The sequence below is a fragment of the Ambystoma mexicanum genome, chromosome 3q, assembly GCF_040938575.1.
Source record: "Ambystoma mexicanum isolate Mex_15411 chromosome 3q, UKY_AmexF1_1, whole genome shotgun sequence".
Taxonomy (NCBI): Eukaryota; Metazoa; Chordata; class Amphibia; order Caudata; family Ambystomatidae; genus Ambystoma; species Ambystoma mexicanum.
Window position 1 is genome coordinate 311,849,404 of NC_090926.1, and position 20,719 is coordinate 311,870,122.

Consider the following 20,719-nt stretch of genomic DNA (forward strand, 5'->3'; position numbering starts at 1 on the left):
GGCAGGATGCTGGGGATGAGGCTTGTGCTTTGCGTAGTTGGGGTGGGGGAGGGGGGGTCAGCTATGGGGCTTGTATTTTGGGTGGGAGGGGGCAGGATACCAGGTATGCGGCTTGCAATCATGGTGGGGGGGGGTCAGGATACCAGATATGGAGCTTGTTTTCTGTGTGGCTGGCTTGTGCTCTGAGCCATAGGGGAAAGGATGCCGGGTATGAGGCTTGTGGTCTTGGTTGGTTGTGCTGGAGCACAATGCCAGTTATGGAGCTTGTGCTCTGTGTGGTGGAGGGCCAGGATGCCAGGTGTGGGGCTTGCATTCATGGTGGTGGGGGGGAGGGCAGGATACCAGGTGGGGGGGCTTGTGCTCTGGGTGGTAGGAGGTAGGATCCCAGGTATGGGGCATGCACTCTGGTTCGTGGCGGTGTTGGGTCATTAGGGTTTGGACTTGTGGGGCTCTACCTTACATATGGTGACTCTGAAGGGTAAATGTTGTGGATGACGGGGCATATGATGCAATTATTGGTGGATTTGAAGCTGCATGTACAACGGAACATGTCATACTGGGGCACGAATCTCTTCTCCAGGGAACTCCTGGTGATGGAGCTAGCCCTTGCACTGCTGAGAAGCCATGCTGGGAGGTGCTGATCAGTATTTGCTCTGCGCCAGCTGCCACCTTTCGGGACCCTCTGGGTCCCACAAAACATTTTGCTTTATTTGCATTATAGGTCAGTTTGTTACTTGGTCGAAAATACACATGCAGTTTGCAAAAGTGCAGAGTCCTTGCATTTGCAAGTAATCTAAAACTATTTAGGTTCTTTGAAAATGCAAAAACGTGTGCTCCTACCATCCTGCACAGTGTTGTGCATGGGCTAGGGCTGGGATGCTGGACAAATTGATGCTGACCACCACCCTAATTCTAAAGTAGGGTGGGGTAAAGGCACATTACCCCTCACCCCATGTGCTGCCGCAGAGCATAGGCCGCCATATAAGCAGGAGATAGGACAGCGACATCAATATAAGCAGGTCAACCAACGTTAGTGTACAAATATAAACTAAAATGTGTAGGTCCGTTGGTGAATTGGTTTGAATGTGTGTGCGTGCTTAGTGGGAGTCTGCTGGTGCTTTTACCCCCACACCCCTGTCAACTTGTCAGAGGCAATGTCACTGGGGAATTGGCGAGGGAACCAATAACATGAGAATGTTTATACAAGGCAATGCTGGCATATATTGGGCACAGCCAACATGAAAATACATTCTTACTGTGGCATGCTGGAGTATATAGGTGCAGCCAGCATGATTCCAATACCAGTGATATATTTGGTAGTCAGTTTAAATGTGTTTGTTTTTTACAGTGGCCTGCTGATGCATATTATTATACAAAGGTGGCATGTGTGTGCTGTTATAGTGCCAATACCGGCATATATTGGACAGCAAGCATGAAAATGTGTTTTTCAGGGAAATGCTGACATATTGTTCAGACAAGGTTTTATTTGGACACAGCCAGCTTGAACGTGTTGCAAAAATAAACTATCCTCTACTGTTGTTGACCTCCCATCTGAGGGAGTTTTTAGTGTACTCCCCTATAGAACCATTTGAAGATTGTATGACTTAACCAATATTGTGTGGGAGAATACCCCACCACGAACGGCCCTGAATGGTTTGAGTTCAGTTTCTCTGCTAATTTGCATGTGCCAATTTGGTGAAAAATGTATGATTCTTTACTTGAACAATTCAGCGGCCTACACCTCTTGCAGTCATTCTCAAGAGAATGTTGCTGGATAAGTTACTGGAAATTGCCCAGTTAAGTACTGCAGCAAAGCCAAATAGGTTCCTGCCCAACGCCCAGTAGTACCAATGCGGCCTTACCATGGGTTGGACATGCATAAACTTTTGAAACAGTGCACAAGTGTGGGTGCATCTGAAATCCATCATGTGGCCGCTAATGAGCGTATCACAGTTTTACACAATGCAACTGTCGATGCACAGCCTGCTGTTATATGGAAGGTTTTGTTGGATTTCCTGATGAGCCGCTCACTCGGGTTACTAGTTTGGCCTGCTGCATTCCTTCCGACAGCGGGCACTTTGCGGCACTCCACGTGCCTTTCCGCCTTCTTGACATGCGCGGTGAACGGGTTTCCTTTCACGTTGGCAATCCTTCTGGAAGGAACGCGCTGCGCCGAGAGCTCTCAGGACGCCCTGCCCCAGCCATTGATACCAGAGCTCGGTGCGAGAGTCCAGGACAGGAGCTGCATGTTTTATTGCGGGGATCCGGTTTCCCCGGTGGCAATGGCATCCGAGTAGGAGGGTTTCGTTTGTATAAACTATGCTTTGAGCGAATGGGGCCTGCAGTCCCGCGCATCAGTGCCCTTGTGCTGCCCGCCACCAGTGCCGTCTCCGATGACTAGTACCTGCTTCGGTCACAACCCATGAGTGCCAATTACTGCCATTGCTTCGGTGCCTGCTCATCAAACTGGACCCCAGCGCAAGCTCGCACTTCACACCAACCCGGCTGAGCTGGGCGTGCCAACCCTCGACCATTGAGTTCGCGGCCACTCTGCTGAATCCAGAAGGGCAGCATTTTGTAGCGATTGTGATTAGTTTTTTGGAATATAGATGTATATAGTTGTGAAGATAAATGTAAAATATGGACTACAAAAGTAAAGTCTGCAAAACTATAGATGCTAAAATGTAGACTGAATAAATACGTAGGTTTCAATTCTGGTGCTTTTCCTGGTGGGGCGCAGAGATTGTCACTTTGTAATGTGTTGTGGGCATGGCGAAAGTGGTGGGCATACGTTAGCCTTCCACCCACCATGGGAGAGTGCATAAATACATTCGGAGTGCTTTTTATGAGGGGAGGAGTTTGGGTTGATGGAAGTGGAGGGGAATCATTTATCGGATTTTAGAATCGTTCAAAATTTAAATTTTTGGGACTTGAAAATAGAGTAATAGATATGTTTGTAATGTTTAATTTTGTTGGCTACATTTTCTTGTATACATGTGATGATTGTTGCAACTGGGGGGAAGGGCAGGATCTTTTTTTGTTCAGTGGTTCTTTAAAACCACGGGGTAGAAAAAACCCACTGGCCCTTTCCTTGCCTGGTTCGTATGGGTAGACCACTCTTGAGCTAGAATTCTGTTTTCTGTGCACACAGGGCTCCAGTTCTGTTTGGTTGGCATCCTGTCTACCGCATCCTGGTGGTAAGTTCAATGGCATCTGTTGAATCGGGACCTCTTGATGTGCTGTGGTTTTGTGCACAGATGTTTAGCACCTCCAATTGCCTGTTGGTGATTCAAGGCTCAGCCTCAACTTTTTCTGCTCAATCCTTTTCTCTGCCAAGGTGTTTCCTTACTGGCTAATGTCTGACACTTTTTTTATAGGTCTCCGGCTGTGACTCGTGCTCGAGCTGCAGCTCCTCATGCCGTAGAAATTGTGAGTGTCGACGAAGAGGTTACCGGCCACCTCTCCACTCGAAGGAATAAATGCCGCGTTTCACCAACCCTGCCAGGTGCTCCTGGAACGAGGCAGCCACGGAGACCGGACAGGTACTGCCTAAGTGTCTCTCTCCTTTTCTGTTGTCTGTCCTACCAGACGGGTCAGGTGCTTACCTTGTGTGGGCTTGTATTTAGGCAGGGCGCTTGACAGGTGCTGGCTGTGATTTTAAAAGTGCCAAATTGTATGTGTTTTTACGGGGGAATATGCTAGGGTGATAAAGTTCTGTACGATTCAGGAGCACAAGGCCACAATCCAGTCTCTTGGAGTGCCCTCTGCTGATGTCTTGCCCAATGCTCGGCTCTCATTGCCAGCATGGGGCAGCCCTTGGTACACGAGGATCTCCTGCAATTGTGTACTTTGGTGATAATGTACAGGACACTTCTGCAACACGTTTTGTGGAAAGCCTTGGCTTGATTCCCTTTCTCGGTTTTGGAGTGCTTCCAATGTGCAGTCCAGGCATTTATTCGATTTGGAAAGCTGACCTGGGCCTTATTTTATTTATTTAGTGACTTTTATTTTGTTTTTAATGTCGCCTATTTCATACCCTGCTTTTTCTTGATTTCAGAGTTTTATTTTTTTGTAGTTCATGCTTTGGATTCGCCAAGGTTGAGCCGTGATGTAATCTGAAAAATGCCAAGGCCCTGCTGGCATGCAGAGCATAAGTACTTGCAACGTTCAGGTCATGAAACCTCCTAGGGCGAAACCTGCATGTATTTAAGAAACCAAATCCAAACTCTGAAGCCTCAGACTTACAAATGCTGATAAACCCAGTGGGGTTCTTGTTTTCTCTTCAATCAATCCTTCTAGGTGAGATTCCCTCTAAAGCTGGTGTGCCTCAAGCAGTCTATGAATTTTCCTTGCTTCAGCAGTTCACCGCTACTTCCACGGGGGAGGGAGAAATGGTAAGGTACTGCTTTTGAAGAAAAGGGGGTCTCCTCTTTCATCTTAAGGCATTCCGGATCTTTTTCTCAGAGGTTATCCGTTTCTTGCCACCGATGGCTCCAACTTCAGCCATGTTGCTTTGGGGTTGTATGTCTGTCTCTGAGTTTGACACATCTCCCACCACCTGTACGAAAGGAGGCATTGCACAATGGACTATGTCTTCGGCTCCAGGTCTACTGGAAACGTTGTCTCAGAGCATGAGATGGACCTTCTTGAGAACTAAGTTTGATTAGCACGTTTTTATATTGAAGTTCACTTTAGTCAACCTCAAGTCACTGGTGAGGTGTAGTGACTTGTTGGTGATGAGAGATGTTTTGGCCCCCAGACTCTGTGCAGCTCTGCCACACATTTATTTTTAAAGTCTGAAGATGAAGAATTCTGTTATCATGAAAACACTCCCAGGCTTTAATGTGGGGGATGGGCTTATTCAGCACAGCTTCCTTCTATGGGGGGTGAAGCTTCTCCATCAAGACCAATTACACCTAGGGAAACGTTTGTTTATGCAAGAGACGTACAAAGCGTTGATGAGGAACCTCACATTCATCTAATGCACGTTCAGGAGCACTTTTGATTCCTCTTGGAAATGTTGGATACATCATTGGTGCAGTGGTGCTTCCAATTGCCTGCTTTTCTCAGACTGGTGCGGTTCACATTATCAACTTGCTTGTTCTTTGAAGCCTAAGAAAAGCGAACCTTCCACTTCTGTGATTGCTTTGAAAGGAAAAATGTAGATCTGCCCGTCCGGCAGGGTTAATCCCACTGGATGTAAAGATGGAGATATTGGTGAAATAAGTCTCTTCTGTTCACTGACTCCTGGTTACTAAGTGGATACACCAGTAAGCTTATTATGTACGTTAGACATGGACCTACGGGTAAATACTTTGACTCCTATGGAGCTTCTGCTGCAGGACAAGAGTAAGGTAGAAGGTCTCCAAGGAGACAGGAACTCCATTGGCCCAGAGCTGACTCGGACCTGCAAACATTAAAATAAATGAATGCCTACATCAACAAGTAAAACTACGGTAACTCTGCAACCTCTTCTGACCACATAATGTAGACCAAGGTTGAACTCTGAGCCCTCACACAGCCTCCACTCCTTGCTGAGGAGAAGCAGCAACATAGGAAGACTTTCTAGACTGTCTCTTCCAGGAAGATGAGCAAAGTAAATTTGATCCAACAAAAACACTCTTGCCCCACACTTTTTCGTGTTTTCTGTGATCATGGGAAGAGATGACAGAATGTGCTTTAGGGAGCCAGGTTTGGATACCGTTCAATGGAACAGAATGTCACCGTCTTCTTAGGCCCCTCCAGACCTGGCTCCCGGCTTTACCAAAGAATTGCCTCGGCCTTGCTGGAGGAAGACTTACACACACCCTTTGCTTGTGGAGTGCCGATGCCATTCCAGTTCCTGATTTAACCGGTTTTGTTTATTCTCAGTTGTTTCTCTGTTAAATGACATTAGTGCTCTTTCTCCAAACTGAACCTTCCAGGGGCCCTAAATAAATTCAGACGTAAAATGGAAAATCTTCAAGCTTGTCACTCCAGATCTTTAAATGTAAAAGTTACATAATTGTAAAAAAACCTAATTATAGTGTGCAGAAGCTGCCTGGCTGGTTTAGGCTGAGCGTGCTTTTGAGCTCCTTCAGTTTTATATTCCTGGATTATAGGCATAAAGTAAAGGCCTGTCCCATGTGTGTTTATTTTTTTAACCCCCACAAACTGCGAATTAACATGGAATATATTTCTGAAGTGTAGTTGGCAGTGTCTGTGTTTCTTTGCTAATTTCAGGACTGTTCCAAGTAGACTTATTAGAACACAACCTTTCAAATTCTTTATTGATATTTTAATACTGGGACACCTAGTTCCATATCGAGAAAAGTCACTTGCCGTTGCAACTCCTGTATTCCAAGTCCTATAGTTGTACGAGTGGGAAGCCTCGCTATCGAACAGAATTCCCAGCGATATGTGAGTTTAGAGGCATGAGTGGTTCTAGCCATTCTGAGTGCACCATCCCTCCACACATAGCACTATTCGCCCCTCCTCCTTTCTGCAGCTGGGAATGGAACTGGAGTAAAACCAGGGCAAGTAGTGGAGTTGGAGGCTGTGTCCTGTTAAAGAAGGGTCTGAAGCACTGCCAGTGCAGGAGTTACTACTGTCCATACATGTTACTTGTTTTTCTTTCTTCGCCTGTCAATCCTGTGTACACCAGGGCCCAAAATGAGACAGCCCTTGATCTGGCATTTGCCAACAAGAGGCGACATAGAGGATGGAGTATGCTGGATACAAGGTAAACCCGGCCTTTGTTACAAATGCACAAAAAGCTGGGGGAAAACGGAAGTAACAGGCATGCTCTCAGGTTCTACAAGTTTTCTGTAGATGACAACAGTTTTAAGTGCTGATTCGTCACAGCTGAAGTCATGATGAAAAACAAGTTACAAAAAGCTATCTCTAACTTTCATTGTTTCAAATGATTAAACTACATATACTTCATATAAGTGCACTAGACCTGATTGGAGGGCCCCTTTCTAATCGCTCCACCATGGGGGCCACCCACTTCAGATACTGCATGTGCTACATCACCACTCGTAAACTTCATTGGTTGGCACGTATCTAAGGTAAGCATGGGCCATTATTGGTTGGCAAGCGGTGTAGTCAACCTTGGGCATTGACATGGTTTGATGAATATGGAATTTCATAATGGGGTTCGAGAGATCAGTGTGCCACTGTTATTTCCAACTAAACCACATCTCTCATCCCATCGCCATGTCTGCGAAGATCCAAGGCTGTCATTGGCAGTTTCTCTGTAAGGCACCCCTTTGCAGGTGCATTATCTCTTTCTTGACACCCTGTGAATATGCTACTGAACCGTATTTCAACTTTCAGTGGCCGTTTGTAGGGTTTGTGAGGCATCTGGACAATTAGTCCCGTCTCCCCAGAGCGGAGTGTGCCGAATCCCAGGGTCTTGCCACTGCTTCAGGTGGGAGAGACCCTTTCCATGAGAACAGAGAGGTGAGACCACTACCAGAGATTCCCCCTGGGGATGGTGCTCAGCCGGATCTCATGGGGAGGGGGATCCCATTGAGGGCAATGGTGAACCTGGGAGAACAGAGTATCCCCTTATTCTCCCACCAACCTGCCCTCAAAGCCCCTTCTATTCCCCAATACCTAATGTGCCCATGTGCTTTGGCAAGACATCTCGGATAGAAACCACTGGGACGAGGAAGAGGCAATGAGTACTGAGGGTTGCCAACCTGAACGCTGGCATACGCGGTAGCCAATGCAGTAATGCGATTGGCCGGCTGTCATTTAAAGACAGCGAGGGAACCGAACAGTGGCGTCTACCTTCTCGACTCAATGTGGACCGAGAGTGTGGCAGAAGCCGCGCAGACGCACTGGGAAGAAAAGCTGATGGCGTCCCGGAGCAAAGCAGACCCACGGAGGGCATAGGAAGCGGGAAGTGAACCGGAGAGGGGAAAACCTACCCGCTGGGAACCAGAGCTGCTGTGCTGTCCTCAAAGCACCGCCAGACTGTAGGGGAAGACAGTGAGTGACCTTGAGAGGTCCCGCTGCTATCGAAAGTGCGGCAAAGACCTTGGGAGGCCCACAAACTGTTAGAGACAGACAGCCATGGCCCAACCGGTATCAGGGTGGCTAGGGGGGGAGGTGTCTGGGACCCACATCATAAGGACTTATCCCGACTGGCAGACATAAGGGATACACACAGACCTTGGCAGGAGAGTAAACCAAGGCTGTGGGCAGAAGTGAAGCGAAAGCAAGAGAATGTTGGGAATAACCTATAGAAAGGGGTCTGGGACCCAAATCCGAACAGCATACCCTGACTAACAGTAAGGGGGAAACACAAACTTTAGGTAAATGCACAAAGTTCACAGACCTTGGCAGTAAAGTAAACCAGGGCTGTGGAACAGAGGGAGATTGGATGATAAAGACATTATGAGAAGACCAGAAAAGGGGGTCCGGAACCCTTATTGGGGAAGTGCTCCCCAAGTGCTATCAAAGAGCAATGCAAAGTTTGCATACGTGATTGACCCTCTGAGACTTTGGCAGGAGGGTAAACCAGGGCTGTGGATGAAAGTAAAACCATATAAAAACCGGTTTGGAAAATCAAGAGCGTGGTGTACCCCACTTGGCAGGGGAGTGGATCAAGAGGAGGGGTACTGAAAACGGGGTCTGAGGCCCACAGTAACCGAGAAAGAGAAAACACAGCACAGCTTCGGAGACCACCAGGCTATTTTTACATTGTGGCAGTGCCTAGGAGGCTGGCTCTGCCCTAGGAAACAAACTTGAATAACCTTGGATAGACTCTGGGGGAAGGGAGTCAACCACTTGAGTTGTCGAACTTTAATTTACTTGCTGCAACTTCTTGGAACTTTTGTGTTTTTTCTAAAATGTCTGGCTTCAGGGTGGCAGTAGAGACATTTTCCCTTTTTCACCTTTTCTTAAGTTTAACTGTGAGGGATGGGTTAGGATTTGGACACAGGACGGTGAACTTTAATTTGGACATTCTGATGGCGACAGTGTCATTAGTTCATTTTGTGAGGCTGGGAAACCCCTCTTAGAAGTAGGGAAAGTTACGATTTCCTCCAACTCCCCCTCCCCCTTTTATTTAGAGAATAAAAGTCTTTGATGATCAACATGCCACCTTTGTTTCCATCTTACTCCTACCACCTCACAAGAGCCACCCCCCTGTGAGGCTAGTGAGGTGAGACCGCTCCGCAAGACCATCCCTAGGGGTCTGGCCAAGTGGGACCTAACTGGGAGTGACTCCTCTCTCGGGGACAAGGACTCCCAGTCCAAGCAGGACCTCCCTGAAAGGACTACCATGTCCGCATATATAGAACTTGAAAGAACTGTTTCATCTCAAAATGAAACACAAAGATCAGAAATCACCTCCCTACCCCACATTGGGTTCAAGTAATGCTGACTTCATCTGAAGACAGCCGTAAAGGGAGCCATCGGCAGAGTAGTGGGAGAGGGACCCGCTAGTTAAGAGGCTACGAAGCAGGTACCTTTACCGAGCAGGAGGCCCTGGTCAGGAAAGGAGCCTAGAGAGGATGCAAGACGGCCTTCCTGGTTGTGCGACCACGAGAGCAAAGTGGTGGGCCAGGCACCCAGCAACAGATGACGAAACAGGGGACAGCAAGGAGCCTGAGTCCCCAACCTCCACACGGCAAGTGCCGGTGCTTGGGAGAAGAGCACGAAGAAGGAAGTAAATGCTCCCACCGTGTGGACGACCGCAAGGGCTGTAACGTGTGGGGTCAAAGACTGCCGTAGCCGTTCCCGGTGCGAGGAGCTCGGAAACTGGAATGACCATCGGACCCAGGTAATACAGAGTGAGAAAGATTTGAATAGTGCATATCCAGGCTGGAGAAGTCGCCGAGAGCCTGAAATAGTGGAACAGGCATGTGACCCAAGTAAAGCCGAGTGCAAGTGAAACGAACTGTCTGTGAAGGCTGGGGAAGCAGTTTACAATATCCAAAAGTGAGAGAATTGTATGGACACACCTCCTGGGAACCAGAAAGTGGAAGTTTGCCATGTGATTCCTAGATGCAGTTTTACTGCTGGAAAGAACTGAGAAATACCATGAGGATTTATCAAAGGTAAACTGCGGAACTACATACAGAAAGAAGAATTTGTCTTCTCCCAGAGAGCGGGGAAGAGTGACCTGTGTAAAAGAGATTTATCATTTTAAATCGGCAAACTACACACAAGGGCTGTGCACTGTGTAAAGACTGTAAATGGAACTTTGAGACTGATACGTTTTAAGAACTGGCCCAGGCAGAATCTCATGCTGAGGCTGGTGGGCAAGCCTCCTTCTCTTTGTAGTTTTCTAAAGTGGTAGAACTCCATGTACAGTGCTGCTTCAAGATCCGACTAAGGAACCTTCCTTCAGAGGAAAAAGCTATTACTCTGCATTGATGATGCCTCTGCAAAAGGCAACAACTGGATCTTGGCACTGACCCCTTTCATCATGTGCCAGCAGAGATGATCTGAAAGGACTTCCGTAACACTGAATTAAGCCACTGTTTAGCGCTAGAAGTAGTTTGATGTATGAAACCTTAGATTAACCTTCTGTGTGCCTTTAAGACCTATAGCTATGCACTGAACTCCCTTTGCCTTTAGGGTATGTGTGTATGTTTCTTTCCCAAACTTAGAGTGTGGGGGGACAGTAAGTCCTGTGTCCAGAGTCCAAGGGGCCAAGGTTTTTAAAATTTTTATATTTTATTTATTTATTTTTCATCCTGGCCCTTTGGGCCTCCGTGGGTGGGTACACACAGGAGTAAATATTGTGTGTGCTGCCATACTGCTGGTTGGGGAAAGTCTTTAATGACCGACTCTGGGGTTGAGTCGGTACCACACTTCGCAGAATGTTCTGCAGGACTGGCAAGCAAGTCATCCCCTCCCGAACCCTACTGTGACCTTCTCCTAAGTGCCTTTGGAAGGATTGCAGTGGACCGTAGTGGGACCAGAAGGGGGAAGAGCAATACGAACGATGTGTGAAAATACATCAAGACTGATTTTTAGAGCTGTGATACCACAGAACTGTTTCATATTTCAGATTCATATACACAAGTGTGCCCGTACTGCAACAAGGAACAATGGCCATAATACATTAACAAAGGGGTGTTCCTGTTGAATATTGTGTAAACAAAGCAGATCATCATTGTAATCTGTTGAAGGTTGAGTTGAAGATATTAATCGTGCCTTCCTCTTTCTGCTTGATTTTAAGTTGTATCTGCAATGAATGAATCAGGTGGTGATTTCCCATAATAATTTAGTATGGAACCCTGAGTCAACTAGAAATGAGGGTTTCAATTTATGTTCGCGTTTAAAAAAAAAAAAAAAAAAAAAACATATATATTTTCACACATACCTCTGGGGACATGGTATTGCAATGATTTTCTGCATCATATAAATACCAGGTATGTCTTTGTCCTATAAGAGGATTGCTCCAAATAAAAATCGTGCCCTATGCTACCGGACATGTTATGCTCGGTTAAACAACATTAGTAGAGCCTCATACCTTATTTGCAGCACCTTACATTATAACAAAACCTCCAGTAATGTACATTCTTGCTCACATCCCACTTTTTCGCGATGCGATGCAGAATATTAAATATTCGTTCCACCTTTCTTCTTACACAGCACTACAGAGTTGCTACATAGAGAGTGAACAGTTTGCTCACCATGCTTAAGACAAATGAGCCTATTTATTTGTCCTGATGAAGGCATAAAAACTGTTCCCAAATGCCGAAACGTATGCAGCTGTCTGGCAGGCCCACATGATTAACTTTGTTTACAAATAATATTAAATAGGAACCCTCTTTTGTTATTGTGATAATTCGGATTCTGTTTTAGGCACAATTGACAGCTCAGGTGCCAACCCGGCTTTACTCCACAGGGAAGAACCTCTGGACATTTTTTGAGCTGGATGCTCTCATAATGCAACCTGGTATAAAGTACCCTTCCTTTCTTTTCCACATTAGCAATTCTGGTTGTTTAAAGCACGACGAATGACACACTAGAGGACCAGTCATAACAGCATTTTGTCTTCTAAGAGGCATACAAAAGTGCAGCTTGTAATTTTGAAATCTGTTTATTTAAGGAAAATAAGTTTTTAAAATTATGTCTGTGAAAGGAAATTGAATAATGGCAACCTGATGAAGTTATTACCCTGAACCAAATACAATTGATTTTCCCTTAAAAGTTTCACTTCTTTTTGGAGGGGTTTCTTCTCTTTGCATCACAGCGGACAGGTCGAAACCATTTTCTTAAGGGTGTCCTTGTTAGAATAGGTTCAAAACTCTCATATTGCAGGACCTGCACAAGCCTTGTTTCTTTATCAGTTCTTCTATTCTCCTCAAAAGAATGCTCCTCTGTGATAAAGCAGTCTCTTCAGTTTCTTCTTGTTGATTTCACCTTTGTCTCATTGAGTCATTCTTAGCATGTATCTTTGGTCATTGAAGTGAGTTTTGTATTTGCTTATTGGCATGTTATCAATTGTCAATAAACTTGAACCACTCTCGCACGAAACCATACATAATCCATAATATCAGCAGGCCATCGGGCGAGATGACCAAAGCTCTGAATAACTTAATTCAATCACCAAAGCACTGCTGTGCAAGGTTTAGCCCCCACCAGCATGTACTCGATTCTGACTGCTTACCGACGACGCAAAGCAGACATCAAGTTGAAAAAGAATTTCCAACAATGTAGTCTGATTTGGACGCACACCTGACTGATTTATTTAGATGGGCAACTTCAACAAATAGGCAAACTGAAATTAACTGGCAAGCGCTGTAAGGCCTCATTAAATATCCAGAACTGTTTCACTAGGACTAAAATCTTTGCACTTGCTACCAGTGGCGGCGAGGATTAAGTCCAAAACCCTCTGCATTGTCCACGACCTTCTGGGGCCTCAATACATTAAACTCTATTCCTTCTCGTGCTGTTCGCTCATCCGCCTCCAACTCCCCCAGGGTTAGTCGCTTCTCCAAGCAGCGAGTTGGTGGTAGATCTCTCTCCTCTGCTGGGGCCTCCCTCTGGAACAGCCTCCTTGCCTCACTGAAACTTGAGGAGAACTATCACCAGTTCCTGAAGCACTGCAAGACCTTCCTCTTTGCTTCTGCTTTCTCCCCTCCTCACCCCTGCTGACCTCCTGGCTGAATCTGAAACTGCACTGGTTACCTGGCTACCCTATGATCTCTGGCCCAGGTCCCCTCCCCGCCAGTTGCACACATTCACTGCCCCTCTGGCAACCCTTGCACTCTGGGACTGTTTCTGTATCCCTTCAGCCCCTACTAGCTCTTGACAACTGATGTCTGCACTTAGCCCTGCACTTGCCACCAGCTTGCCGCACTTTTATCTATTATTGTCTTTATTTATTTTTCTGTTATCCTATGTACTGCACTGCCCCTTCACTTTCCCCCCACACTTTTTCTCTCCCCTCCCCTCCCATGCACTTGCACGATCTCAATGTCACTTGGCCTAGTAGGATCGTTACCTCTGTCTTCCCTCTGTTTTCCCTCCCTTGCCTCGTCGCGCCTTAAAACATTTGTGTATAGGCACGTTATAAATGCCATATCATACAAGATCTAATGATCACTCTGACACGTGGCAAATGGCATAGCCTAGAGCAGGCGTGTTACACTTCAGACATCAAAGTCCACAAACCTGTCCGTTTTTCAGAATATCCCCCATTAATACTCATGGTATATATGCATGCATTTAGAATCTTTGTATGTAAATGCATCTCATGAATATTAATGATGAATATCATAAAAATGCAACATGTTTGCAGTTCTCAAGGCCTGGCGATCAACACCCCTGGCCTAAAAATGATCCAGCACCATATGAGTCTTTGCCTGTGTATCTGTGGAATCCCCTGATTCGGAAGACAACTTCTTCATCCAGTTTGCCATTGACCTCTTCTGACAGTGAACAATGCTATGAGAACCGCAATTCAGAGGACACAAAACAAGCGAAGTAGAAGAACACAGCCTACCTAGCAGATTAATCCCTACCACCACACTCGGCCCAACCACAGAAAATTTAAGAGGGAAATAGAACTGATGCTTAGTTATCACCACACTAGTCCACAACCTAAAAAAAGAACTCTCAGATTTCGGGCATAGCTAGAAAAGTATTTTTTTAAAACATTTTTTTAAAGCACCGATGAAAAGGTTACGATAGTCCCTGACAATCAAAATTTCATTTGAATTGCCGAGACCTTGACCAAACACAAATTCCAATAGTGTTTTTACAATCCTTCACGCTCCACCAGCTGTCTCCCACTACCCCAGCTACTACTACTGCACCAACATAAACCAGGAACCCAAAAATTGTGATGCATACCAACGAAGACAACTGACATTCCATGAATCAAGACTATCGCTCTGTCATTTTTCTTTCAACTACAGAAGCTCTGCAGAATAGCCAAAGTTATAACGCAATGCAGGCTACTCTGCCTCTCAGAGATTGTAGCACTTTAATAGTTGGGCTTCAGGCCAGAATGAGGGGCAGAGTTTGCAGACTTCTCACAAACCGAGACTGGTTTCTCATAGCAGCGATGGAAGGCATTGGTCCTCCTCTTGATGCAGTTCAACCTCATAACTCATGAAATCCTTTGGAGTGAGCATAATAAGATGATGGCGGTAACAAAGGAATTTCATGACTGATTCTTATCCCAATTGACTGACAGGCTGCCAAAAGTGACCATGGTCTGGGAGATTTCCACCCCCTGGTTTAACCTCAATGTGTGTGGCAAACCACAGCCCTACACCTTAGCCCAATTAGCAGGCAAATGACTTTGAAACATCGACTTGGGAATTCACACCTTTAGCAATGAAGCACCTCTGTACTCCTAAATCGCTGAAAACAAAATGCTGGATACAGAAACTACTAAAAGGACACAACTTGGCTCAATCAAAACCACAATAAAGTCTTTCTTGTGTAGGCACAAATTCACAGTACTAAATACTTGCCAAACTACCCATGGGGGTTTGTATTCTCATCACTTTCCAAAACGAGGTGACATTTCTGAGAGTCCCAAGTTCTACCGCAAGGAATTGCAGAGGAGCAAATACATCTGGCGCTCCGACTCGCCACTTACTCGGCTTCTGAAAAAAAGGGCACATACCAAAAGGCATGTGCCAATCTTTACCAGAGCAGTCGTTGGTGCAAAGATTCTCTTGCTAACTTTCTCTTCATTCTAAAAAATAAGTTAAGTGCAAAAAGAGCCAAAACGTAGCAGTTGCAAGATATCGAACAATGCATGCTTGCTTCTAGCTTTTTATGGGACTTCACTATCCAAATGCAGAATCCCGAATTAAATTCACATGGCAGCCAAACTAATCCAGAGCCACGTCCCATGTCACACAAAGTGAAGATGATCTTATCCTGTCCCCTCAGCCAACAACAAAAACACTTGAAACAAACGGAGAAACCTCCTGTTGCAAGAATGCAACCTCCTCACAACCTGATCTGGGAAAGCCCCTATCTGTCTCCAGGCACAACCCGACCAGTTTCTGCAAGTCCGGCCCATGAGATGTGTGACCATCGCCAACTTGTTGAAACCTTCCAGGTCACAGCCACGCCACTGGCATCCCTGAAGAAGTACTTTGCAGTCTACACAACGAGAACCTTGGAACCCTCAATGTCTTGCCCGCTACCAACACCAGGAGCAAAGAAACATGAAACGGGAATACATTTTCTGACCCGTATTTGCCCTCCTTGAAAAGCAGAAGCCAGCTATTGAATGAATGTCTTTGGTGGAAGATGCACTTGCAGATCTGAAGTTTGAGGCATGCAAAAATGTACCCTTCTACTGTAAGATTGAAGAAGAAAGCCTGCTTGCACAACCGGATCATGCAGGCTCCTACTATGTTTGCGGGAGTACTTATGATTTGTAGAGAACTGTATTCACCCTCCTGTGCACCCCCTCACAAAGCTCTTATGTTCTATTTACCACCCAAGAACGGGTGGAAAATCGGTCCTCATTTTTGCAACAGAAAGGAAGGCCGATTTAAATCAACATTGCACCACAGCTCCTCTGCCTCTCAGCATCTAACTTCCACCTTCAACCCCATCTTCACCTACTTCAACAGCGTGACCCCTACGATCATCAAAACAGTGCTCAAAATGAGGGCTTCCTCCGAGCAGCTTCACCTTTGCACAGTTACTACAAGGAAAGAGAGTATCGAGTCCCCAGCACCCAACCGGGCAATGCTGGTCCACAGCACACTCTATTTCGATGGCTCAAAAGCCCCTTTTTGGGGAAAATCATGGAGCAAATTGCCACCCAACAGCTGGTGTGCTGCAGTGAATGTAATAACTTGCCAAATGTCGTTCTCCAGACAGACCTTGTGTATGCTTCAATCGATAAGCGTGCAGGGATGTACATGGCTTCTTTAGTAAAGAGGCATGGCAACCTAGCAAACAACTTGGTGCACTGCTGGATGGGCCCCTGTGGAAGCTTGCAGACACCACCAGCAGATAAACTATATGCGGAATCCTCATAGGAGATGGCCACGCACATATGCTTTCCATAACAGCCCTCTGGAAGAAAGTCCAGGAAAATAGCAAATCACTATAGGAAAAAATGCTGTGCAGCACTTACCCAAGTTCCCTGTGGAAAACCTCTTGTGGTGGGAAATAAACCCTAAAATTACAGAGTGAGCCTCGAGTCTCCTCAGGATAAGGCATTTCCAAGGACAGAGAGCAAATACACTGGCAGTAATGGGAAAGGAGTACAAAACGGATGCAGTGAGAAAAGATGTTGGCACTTGCAGCTGTAGCCTGGGCCATGAACAGCACTGGCACCAGTAACCTTGACCTTCCTAATTGACCATTGTGTTTGATAAAAGGCTGCTAAAATCTCTGGCGAGGGAGACTGATCCAAGGACCGCTGGTGAAATGATGGCTTACCTCACGAGTGATATTTACCCTGAGACCGCCTTTAAAGTTGTAGCATTCTGCTGTTGGACATGAAGGATCGGGAATTGGAGCATGAATTCCACTCTTTAGACAATTAAAGTATGTGGATCCAGGCTCCAACTACAGCAGAAGCCTGCATTATATGCTTCTTGTGTTCTTCTCACACCCACCAGCCCTCTAGCCAATCCGCATTCTTGGGAGGGAGGCTCTAACTGCCTCTAGAGGATGCATTCCAAGCTTCCCTCTGTGCTATGTACATGCAGGGTATTGTCAAGGCGACATGAACCTGCTTTTCCACAGGAAGCGTTAGGCAAAGAAGTCCTCCCCTCCCCCGCACAAGCTGCAACAGTATTGGAGTCCTTACCATGAAGCTCTAACCAGCCTCGCATAGGGTGACCAGATTTTGAAAAACAAAAACAAGGAACAGGCCAAAAACATAAAAGCAGGACTAGCACCCCCAGCCTACCACTCGCCATTGATCCCTTTGGGCAGGGCACAAATTCTTTGGGCAGATTCTCTACGTCCAATTTGATATTGCGGGACTTCGATGTTCTGCACTGGCTGAAGGACCTTTCGACTAGAATTAGATCCGAAAAAATAAATGTGGCCTTCAGTCGGAGTGCTACTCCCAGATGGGTGTGCCAGGATGTAGCAATGCTTTGGGGTCCCTTGAAACTGCGACGAGAAGCGCAGCTTTGGGCTTGCATGCTATTCTCTTACTCTCAGCGATGAAAGGCATGCTTTATAACCTCGCTGGCTTGGGGACCTGTACGAGATGTGACGTTTTCACCCCCCTACCACTCCTTTTTAAGTTTGATTGCGACACAGAGGGTTTTATTGTACATTCTCCACAGGCAGAAACATATTAGCTACATTGATGACAGCATCTCGAAGTGCTATTTAGAGGCTGTGAAAAGCATGTAACTTTAGGTAATCGGATGCCTGGAGAATTGTGGTTACAGGTAAGTGTAGTATTCCTAAATAACGAAGGTGTGCAGGGATGCTGGTCATGATTCTTGTGATATATACTGTGTTTTTAAAACCATGTTGTGTTTGACTATTGACACAAAATTCAGTGTATTTGGGATTGGATTTTAAACACAGCCTACACTATGGGTCTGGCTTCAGAAGGGAATGGGTGCAGCTGTTGTTCAGATGATGTGCAGTCCAGGTGAAGGGGAACCTTGGGTAAAGGAGGACCGCACAGTGCTATTGGCAGTCTGTGAACCTGGAAACCGGGAGTCTTAACTCTTCTCTCCTTTCTTCTCTTAGAATGTCCTGGTTTAGTGGCATATTGGTGCCCAAAGTGGACGAGAGGAAGACTGCCTGGGGAGAGCGCAATGGCAAGAAGAGCAGGCGCCAGGGTGGTGGCTCCCTGTGCGGCCCCCGCTACATGAGCTGCCTGCAAGACCCCGAGATGGAGAGGAACAACAGGGGCAACTTCAGTCTGCGCTGCACCTGGCAAGAGGACCACTATGGCAAGAAGGGATTGGCTGGAGGCGCAGGGCCCTGCGGAGACCTGGGCCTTAAGTCGGTGGATTTGGGTTTTGAGGATGGCGAACTCAAAGGATCCAAGATGCTGGGCTCTAATGATGGGGGCAATGGCGAGGAAGGAGGTGGGCACCCGCTGACTCCCGGCGAGTGCTGGGCCAGGATACTGCAGGTTTTCCACTCTAAAAAGTTTGAGTCGGCCAAGCTGGAGAGGCTGTACCAGCGCTACTTCTTCCAAATGAACCAGAGCAGCTTGACCATGCTCATGGGGGTGTTGGTGTTGGTCTGCCTGGTCATGCTGCTTTTCCACTGCACCCACGGAGAGCTGCAGGTGCCCTATGTGTCGGTGCTGGCCGTGGCCATGGCACTCTTCGTTTTCATGATGGTGGTGTGCAATCGCCACGGCTTCCACCAAGACTACATGTGGATTGTCAGCTACCTGGTCATTGCGGTCCTCTTCGGGGTGCAGGTGCTAGGGGTACTGATGGTGATGCCGCGCAGCGCCTCCGAGGGCGTCTGGTGGAGCGTCTTCTTCATCTACATCATCTACACCCTGCTTCCTGTCCGCATGCGGGCTGCCGTGCTTAGCGGCATCATCTTATCTGCGCTGCACCTGCTCATATCCTGGAGGCTCAATCTAGCGGACTCCTTTCTCTGGAAACAGGTAGGCGATATTTCACCGGTGAACAAATGAAAGTGTTGCCATGCTCTCAATGCAGACCAGTATGTGCTCACGGTGCCACAGACCATTGATGGCGAGTCTGCCCCTCCGCCTTGCACGGGAGGTCTATGTACAGTATGTCACGGGCAGGGGTAGTATTTATATGTGCAATGCGCCAAATAGATTGGAGAGTTAGTAGGTTTTCCAGAGACCGGAGCTTGTGAGGCGGTCATTCCTTTATACAGGTGGGTGAGTGCAGGGTGTGCCACAGATCTGGGAGGGTGCATCTGCCTTTCCTTAATGCAGGGGTCTCCCACAGTTGGCTGCACACAGGGGCGCTGATGATGTGTCCCTCCCCAATAGCGGTCTGTGCTGGAGAGCCGCAGATTGGTAGGTGGGCTAGGGTCGGGCCGGAGGTCTGTGCTGTGTGTGCCCAGATTGAGATCCGTGGCATTCCTAGATAAAGAATGGTGCACACATGGCCTGGCACAGAAGTGTGGGCTGTTCGTTCTCCTCCTTCCTGGTTGAAAGCTCCCAGTTTTGTTCTGTCTCCATGTTTCTTCATTCATGGCCGGATTTTATGTTGATTGCAGGGGTGGGTGATCACGTGCAACTAGGGCACAGCTGCATCATGCAATATCCGCTTTGGTACCTGAAATGGCTTAGGAGGCCTGTTCATTCTGCTTTTGTTGACGGGCACAATGGAGGCCTGCAGCAGTGTTGGTGCCATGTCCCTATTCCTGTGGCAATTGCATCAGAGGCGGGCAACGTTGTGAAGGACCTCTTCTCGCTTCTGCTTGCTGGCGTGGGCTGCATTTGAGATGGGCAGCAGTGTGGGGGTAGTATGTCTATATTCCTGTAGTATGTGCATCAGAGGTGCACATCGCTGTAAAGTACCCCTGTTCACTTTTGCTGGCTGACGTGGGCAACAGTGAGTAGTGTATGTTTATGCTCCTGTAGTATTTGTATGAGAGTCTTGTTGCCGCCTGTGTCGCTCTTCAGCAATGTAATTGCACTGCTTGGCAGCAGTCTGTAGTACAGCTCTGGGTGTTTGTTTTTTTTTTTTACAAAGTTCACAAATACCCACCCCTCAAATGTTGTCTGATGAGAAGAAGGTTGTCTGATGAGAAGAAGAAAAAATGTAACAAAAATAGATTTCTAAATATCGATCGCTTTTGTGCCACTAACCCAGACAATGCCACCAACACTTTCTCCCGCCCCTTAATTTAATTACCGCCAGGTACCAGATTGGTGTGGAATTATCGAGACACTGGCAATCTCCCCCACCACCTGAGAGGTTGTCATAGGCAGGCCCACTAGAGTCTAAATGGAGGATAAGGGGACCTATCAGAGAGCATATTAGAGGCGGGGACTAGAGGAGTATGGAACCTGTATACCAGTCAGACCCAGATCAGGACAGAGCCGCAACAGGGGGGACTATGCAAGCCGAGCACTTCAATTCAGGATAGAGACGCAAACTAATCAACCCTACTAACAATTTCCCTTTCTGCATACACCTCTCAAACTCCAAACCAAACGCAACCAAAACCTACAGCACAACAAACCGCACAAACTTCATTACATTGCAACAACAAAACAAAAACACATAGCCTTGCACAACAGTACACGACGACTACCGGCTGAAAACACCCCAGGCCCAGCCAACGGACCCACCGGGCT

The 20,719-nt window shown here is 46.9% G+C and overlaps 1 protein-coding gene across 1 annotated transcript in view; it reads left to right on the top strand.

The window, feature by feature from the left end:
• ADCY6 (adenylate cyclase 6) overlaps nucleotides 1–20,719 on the top strand; it is an 820,353-nt gene that overhangs the window by 37,962 nt on the left and 761,672 nt on the right. Inside the window, exons 2-3 of the mRNA XM_069653856.1 lie at nucleotides 3,378–3,542; nucleotides 18,160–19,042. Coding sequence (XP_069509957.1) covers nucleotides 18,161–19,042 — 882 coding nt within the window. The 5' untranslated portion in view covers nucleotides 3,378–3,542; nucleotide 18,160. The remainder of the gene's footprint in view (nucleotides 1–3,377; nucleotides 3,543–18,159; nucleotides 19,043–20,719) is intronic.